We start from the raw sequence: 7,775 nt of genomic DNA on the forward strand, positions 1-7,775 counted from the left end.
TGAAGTCTTCCCTTGACTGTTGTCTTTGACACACATACACCTACCTCCTGGAGACTGATCTTGATCTGGCCAACTGTTGTGAAGGGTTTTTTTCTTCACCAGGGAAATAATACTTTGGTATGGTGCTTCAAAGTGCACATGGACCAGAAGCATACTGCGAAAGCAACCAAAGAGTTTTTTTTAAGGCAAAGAAATGGAATGTAACAGAAAGGCCAAGTCAATCACCTGACCTGAATTCGATTGAGCATGCATTTCACTTGCTGAAGACAAAACTGAAGGGAAAATACCCCAAGAACAAGCAGGAACTGAAGACGGTTGCGGTTGGGGCCTGACAGAGCATTACCAGGGATGAAATCGAGTGTCTGCTGAGCTCTTTGCATTCCAGACTTCAGGCTGCAATTGACTTCAAAGGATTTGCAGCCAAGTATTAAAAATGAAAGTTTTTAATCTGTCACATTTCTTTTGGTCCCTTACAAGGTAGGCGGCACATACACAAACTATTGTAATTCCTGCACCATTCACCTGATTTGGATGTAAATACCCTCAAATTAAAGCTGAAGTTAAAGCACATCTCGATCGTTTCATTTCAAATCCGTTGTGGTGGTGGTTAGAGCCAAAAAGATGAGAATTGTGTCCCAATATACGGGCTTGACTGTATATATTTTTCATTCATCAATTCATCAATTGCAATTCAATTCAACAACTGAAATAAATGAATGAATGAAATGAGTTTTCCATGACACAACAGACAATTTAACTTCCGCTGCAAAGTCCTGTCATGTCCAATGGTGACCTTATTAAGTAAAATACATTTAATGTTCCCAATATGAAGGTATTTTTATAAAATGAGGGGATGAAGCTTTGTTTTCAAAAGCAAATGTATCACGAAGTCAAGGGTGATACCGTAATTTCTCGTGTATAATACGCACCCCTCATTGTTGACTTCAAAATTCTGGAAAACCCTTCTACCTATTATGTACAATGCATTTTTACAATGCATGATTTTGCTTCTACCCATATGCTCAAAACATGAAGTATTATCTGTATTTTGTTAGTTTTTCTTCAAAGAATTGTTTAGAAGTTTAGCAATTTATTTGAACACATATTACTTTCTTTTTATTTACTTGCTCTTATTTTGAAATTCACAGCCCTACTTTTATTTAGTAAATGAGAAAACACAGTTGTGCTCATATGTTTGATTACCCAGGCACGATTTGTAAGAAGGGTACAATTCTTTAAAGAGAAAAAAAGGGCAAGACGAAACAGATTTAATTTTGTTTTAATAGGATTCAAATTAAACTGTCAAGCATTTCAGAAAAGCATTATCATTAAACTAAACATAAGCATAAAGAAATTAATGATGGGTGTTAAGTCAACAGTCGTATTTATAAAAAAAAAATAAAAAAAACATTTCACTAATTCTGCCAGGGTATGTAAACTTATGAGCACAACTGTACATATATGCAGTCATGCGTACCTGTGTCATATTGGAATGAAAGTGTAGGCTACATCTTTTTCATAAACTCTAGGGGGTAGTGGCATATTAGAATGAAAGTGTACAACTTTTTCATAACCTCTAGGTGGCGGTTTGCAAATTTGAATAGAAGTGTACAGCTTTCTCATAACCTCTAGGTGGCGTTGGTATGTTAGAATGAAAGTGTACACCTTTCTCATAACCTCTAGGTGGCCGTGGCATACTGGAATTCAAGTGTACAGCTTTTTCATAACCTCTAGATGGCGGCATACATTTATAAAATGTGACAGTTTCCCCCCCCCATTTACCTATGTATAATGCGCACTATTGACATTTTACAATTTCTGGGGGGGGGGATTCGCATTATTGGCAGTCGCTGTAATGGTTGGGTTGTCTTCTTCTCTTTCTCAGCAAAGTCCAGCCCACTTATTCCAACCCCTGTCTCCACCACTACAGCCATGGTTTCACAGGCTCCCATCATTAAACTGATCACCTCTTCCTCCAATGCCGTCTCCACCTTGGCTACTGGCATCACCACTCAGAGTTCGACAGGCACCTTGTTGCTGAAGACTGCACCTGCGGGTAGTATGATGACTGGACAGCCACTCATCATACAGCTGCCTGTATCGATGACGAATGGCCAGGCGGGAACACTGGTCAACTTCCCCGTGTCCTCTCTGCCTGCGCCCGGCTCGCTCAATAAGCCCAAAACCACCGCTTCCACTACCACCTTCATAATCAAACCCGCACCTGTCACGACCACTGCTGCAGGTTCTATTCCAACCCCTATCACTGTCCCAGCGCTTCAGGCTCCTCCTAGCCAGATTTCCTCAGGCCAGATCTCACTTGCCCGAGCCGTATACCAAGGCGGCGCTGGGGGGATAACTACACCCAATGCCGGAGTTTCTGTGACCACGGCCAGGACCCTGGTTCCGTCTGTATCTGTCGCTGGAGCCATGTCTACCGCCTCCTCATCGGCGACATCTGGTCCAGCAGCAACAGGTTCAGCGGCTCCAGGACCCCCACAAGGGACGTCTTTGACATCTAAAACAGGTGCAGTACTCGGGACCGTTAATATTTTTTCTCAACTAGCAGTGTTCTTATTTGCTTATACAGTGGTACCTTGCTTTCTTGAGTAAAACCGTAAAGTATTGTAATGCCCTACCATCTGGGCAAGGAGAACCACGGTCACTGATGCACTTTCCGACGTTGATTAAACCCCACAAAATAGTCACTGATGGTGTAGTGGGAGGGGAGCGTGGTTTCGGTTGAGTTCCCACTCAGTGACCGTGTGAATCTGAGTGCCAATGGTTGTCCATGTCTACATGTGCCCTGCGACTGACTGGCAGCCAATTCAGGGTGTCGTCCACCTTACGCCCGAAGTCAGTCGGGATAGGCTCCAGCACCCCGCGACCCTGAACAGGATAAGTGGTATTCAGAATGGATGGATGGATTGAACGGCAAAAATGCACAAATAGAAAATGAGAAGACTCAGAGCTGTTGTTATACGGCCACATCTTACACCTAGATGCTCACATGCAGACTAACCCAACTAACTAAGCCAACCCGACTCCAGCTCCTGATGTCACTCACTAGGCCACGCCCCCTTGAAGGCACGCACTCCAATATATGAATACTTTAGAATGTACAGTAATAACACTTAATAAAACCATATTTCTTTACATTCTCTTTTATTGTGGTTTAATACAATGCAGTACTATTTTTCTCTTATTAAAAAATGTAACAAAAGAAAGTATTGTGTTTTTGGTGGGTCTCGAATGGATAATGGATGAATTTCTTAAGATTTTTTGTTCTGTCTGTGTAGACAACCAAGCCACAGGAATCACTCCGTCCAAAGGAGCTGCTCCAGTAGCACGTCCCAAAGGCGCTGTCATTGATCTTACTGAGGATGATGATGATGTGCAGGGTAAGAGTCTTATGTTTTACAGTCATTAAGTTATTTTCTATGCAGGGACCTTGTATCTAAAGATGTATTTTCTGCTTATCAGTAACGGGAGTGAAGGAGGCGACAGTTCCAAGTCCCTCGGTAACCCAGCGTCCAAATCCAGCCAGCGTTCCAAACAGTAAGAGCGCCTCTTTATAATCTTCACCAGTTTTCTTTAGTATTCCCTGTACCTGATATTTTGATAATCATAACAACGACGCCCAAGGCACACAATAGGATATATTTCTCTTATTTGATTTTTGCAAAACGTGGAAAGGTGTGGCATCAGTCAAGGTAGAAACCAATACATTGTGGTGTAGATCTAGTTAGTAGATCCGGATCCACATTTATCTCTGCAAAAAAACTGATCCACAGAGGACTGCACAAAAAAGTGCCATCTACACACATTTATTCACTTTTAAAGACTATGTAATGCTGTGTGCCATTCCTATTAAAAACAAATAAAAAATCAAATCAATCAATTTTATTCACTCACAAACTCCATATTAACGTCACTGAAGAATTTGTTTTTGGAAACGCCCAGTTTAAGTAAAAGGTTTTCTAAACTCAGTTTGACGCGTTTGTGCGTGCATTTGTTGTCATCCATCCATATCTTTGGGCGAGAGGTGGGGTACACCCTGAACTGGTCGCCAGCCAATTGCAGGGCACACGAAGCAAACAGCCATTCGCACTCACATTCACACCTACGGGCAATTTCGAGTCTCCAATCAACCTACCACGCATATTTTTGGGATGTGGGAGGAAACTAGTGCCCAGAGAAAAGCCACGCAGGCACGGGGAGAACATGCAAACTACACACAGGCGGTGCCGGGATTTGAACCCCGGTCCCCAGAACTGTGAGGCGGAGGTGCTAACCAGTGGTTCACCGTGCCGTATTTGTTGTCATATTTTCCTTTATTGTTTTATTAACTTGTTCGAACTGGGTGTCCGGTGTACAACAGAATTTTATTCCCACAGCGGCGATGTTACCCATATTTGTGGTTGGAACGCTATGCTAATGCTAACACAGTAGTAGCTCAACTTTAGTATCAGAGCACTTTAAAAAAACAACCATAGCTGAAGCAGCGCCACATATAATTGTAAAAAAGTCATAATTAAAGTAAGTATTTGTATGAAAAACACTTGTAGGACAGAAAGATCAAACAATCAAGTAGGTGCGGCGGTACCTGAGCGACACGTGCCTTCTTGTGCCGAGTGATGACATTATTTTTATGCCGCTGCTCATACTATTTCATTGTGAGCAATTCGTAACCTGGAAACCCGCTGTATGTGCTTAAATTGAGTTATAGTTCATAAAAGATTCTCTCTTTTTTTCCTCAGTTTGTCATTGTTATTTATCTTCCGGAAATAGCTTTCTTCGAGATGTCAACACTTTTCCAAAGCTAAAGTGGTTGTAGCGCCACCTGCTGCTTTGACATGCCCTTGACAGCCTACAGATCTGCTTTCCTATGTGCTAACACCATTGGTGTGGATGAGGATATTTATTTTATTTTGAATAAAAATAACTGTGCTCACGTGTTCTCTCTCCATAGGCTCAGGAGCCAGGTCGTCCCCACAAAGCAGCACGAACACATCCAACAGTAATCCGTCGGTGCAAAACCGCCCCCAACTGGTGAGAATTCAGAACTGTATTCTTTCGTGTTTTGTATATCCATCCATCCATCCATTTCCGAGCCGCTTCTCCTCACTAGGGTCGCGGGCGTGCTGGAGCCTATCCCGGCTATTCAACGACCGATCTGAAAAAAGACTGAAATGTGCGACTCGCAAAGTAGTTTAGGCGTCAGATTGAATTTTTGAAAGCATTCTTGGTGAGCAGCGAAAATGTGCCATATTAAATATAAATTTATCACATTAGACACGTGATGTTGTAATGAAGTACACCTTTTTCTCAACTGCTTATACATTATGAATTTTTGTTCACCATTTTCCTTATACCTATGTATAATGTGCTCTATCGACTTTTGCGGCACATTTCAACAGGTATTTCTGTAAGTAGAATCAATTATTTCCTTGAACAAAAACATGAATGTTGTTGAATATATATATATATTCTAATACCCCCTATTCAGAAATGGTAAAAAATGCAGCCCCACGTTAAAAAAAAAAAAAAAAAAAAAAAGCCTAAAAAGTCCCATTCAAAAATGGAAAGAGCGCCTTACATGCACTGTACGTGTTGGGGGGCGTAAGCAGTGAATAGCATATGCATTCAACTGTACTTGCAGTAAATCTGGTACTTTTAGTCAGGATTATTAAAAAATATATTTTCCCCAACTGTATTTAGGTTCCCTATTATGACATTTTGTAAAAATCCTGTGTCCCCCGCCCCAATAAATCGCTGTTAATTCCTATAAATTCCCGTTATTCCCATAAAATGTTTCCAACTTTGAAATTCCCGTAATTTTGCAACCCTGGTGTCGGTTGATGTTATGGCAATACATGCCAGATCTCTGGCACCCCATTTCTAATTGGCATCTGAAACGCTACTTTACTTCAAGACCAACTAGATGGTCTTTTGTCAGAAGTTCTTATGTAAGAATGGTGTGTCTTGTAGGATTCTACAGTGAAACCCCGTACTACTTCAACTACTACGCCAGCCCGGGGCTCCAGCACGACCTTGCCCCCGCTTCCCGTCACACCCGTGCCCACGGGCCTACCACCGGAGGCTCAGCGGACCTCGCCTCCCCAGCAACCTCAGCTCAAGCTGGTGCCAAGCGCAAGTGGCATAGTGCTGTCCTGGTGCGTGTCCGAAACAGATCAGTCGTGTGCGGCCGTCGAAAGCTATCACCTGTATGCCTACCACCAAGACAACTCGAACAGCAACTCGGGTCAGCAGCACTGGAAGAAGATCGGGGAAGTGAAAGCTCTTCCTCTGCCCATGGCCTGCACCCTGACCCAGTTCCAGTCTGGCTCCACATATCATTTTGCAGTTCGAGCCAAAGACATTTACGGGCGCTTTGGCTCCTTCTGCGAACCCCAATGCACAAACGTGATCAATCCCAGCTCAAACTGAACATTTACAAAAATCATTTTCATTTGACTGTTTATTACTTCTTTTAGGCAATGTATGTCTTAGGAGCTCCAATATTGTGCATTGTTGACATAGAGTATCTGTAAATACGGCCGACTTCTGACTGACTTGCAAAGTTGAAGCAGCAGACGGTGTAGTTCAGTGGTTTATGTACGTTATTCATTTTTCATCATTGATACGGTTGTATATAAGTGAGCTACTTCTTCACCTCCTCATGATTCATGTCGGATGATTAATGTTATTGGCTCATGTAAGTCGCCCAGATGTTGTTTGCTTTACTGGAGACACGATGCCAGGACTATCATGTCAACAGAATTGCACAAAAATGTATACATGTGGTAGAAATTGAATGATAACTTTTGTAAGTTTTGTCTGGTAACCAGACTTGTGACAGACACAATAAAACGTTTTATTAAAGATGCTTCTTTCTTCATTTGTGGATGTTATAAATGGGTATTGTTTTGTTTGCCGTTTAACACTGAATTTATAATGACTTTAATTCACGTTTGACCATGCAATAGCTATAAAGCCTATACATCCCTCTTCAAATGCCAGTGCACACCGATTGTGGTATTTTTTTTATTTGTGTAACATAATAGTGGTTGTCGACAGATGTCATTAAGTATATTGAATGCTTTTACTGATAAATGTACAGTTATGTTTGTTGTGCATGTTATTTAAATTTGATTGTTTTAATTTCCCATTTTTCAAAACTCATCACAGACAACCAAAATACTCATCGACCTTTTAACCAACAACAACTTTATAAAAGGTCCCATGACCTCATCACGGTGGGCGACTGGTTAGCACATCTGCCTCACAGTTCTGTGGTTGCGGGTTCAAATCCAGCCTCGCCTGTGTGGAGTTTGCATGTTCTCCCCGTGCTTGTGTGGGTTTTTGCCGGGCACTCCGGTTTTCTCCCACATCCCCAAAAACATGAAGATTGTAGATTCTAAATTGCCCGTAGGTGTGAATGTGAGTGCGAATGGTTGTTTTGTTTCTATGTGCACTGCGATTGGCTGGGGACCAGTTCAGTTGGCGACCCGCGTGAGGATAAGCGGTACGGAAAATGGATGGATGGACAGATGACATCATCAGAGGCCATCTGCGAGGAATTTCCAAACCACCTCAGAAGCAAGATTGATGGTATCAGATCCAGTCTTTTATCTCAGAATGTAATTTTTAACACACCTATCGCTTTTGTCTGAGGATACGCTGCCGAGTTTTGATTTGGTTGATGCAAGTATACTTGGTCAGGATTTAAACCCATCTACCTGCCTTTTAGATCCAAATTCCACATCGCAAAA

The 7,775-nt window shown here is 42.1% G+C and overlaps 1 protein-coding gene across 4 annotated transcripts in view; it reads left to right on the forward strand.

Annotated features, from left to right (window-relative positions):
- atf7ip (activating transcription factor 7 interacting protein) overlaps positions 1–6,883 on the forward strand; it is a 39,427-nt gene extending 32,544 nt beyond the window's left edge. For all 4 annotated transcript variants that reach the window (XM_061679105.1, XM_061679104.1, XM_061679103.1 and 1 more), the window contains 5 exons: positions 1,886–2,527; positions 3,300–3,401; positions 3,484–3,558; positions 4,973–5,052; positions 5,992–6,883. In XM_061679105.1, the coding sequence (XP_061535089.1) occupies positions 1,886–2,527; positions 3,300–3,401; positions 3,484–3,558; positions 4,973–5,052; positions 5,992–6,450 (1,358 nt within the window). In that variant the 3' untranslated portion in view covers positions 6,451–6,883. The remainder of the gene's footprint in view (positions 1–1,885; positions 2,528–3,299; positions 3,402–3,483; positions 3,559–4,972; positions 5,053–5,991) is intronic.
- The last annotated feature ends 892 nt before the right edge of the window (positions 6,884–7,775 follow it).

Source organism: Phycodurus eques, chromosome 6 (genome assembly GCF_024500275.1).
Source record: "Phycodurus eques isolate BA_2022a chromosome 6, UOR_Pequ_1.1, whole genome shotgun sequence".
In the NCBI taxonomy this organism is placed as follows: domain Eukaryota; kingdom Metazoa; phylum Chordata; class Actinopteri; order Syngnathiformes; family Syngnathidae; genus Phycodurus; species Phycodurus eques.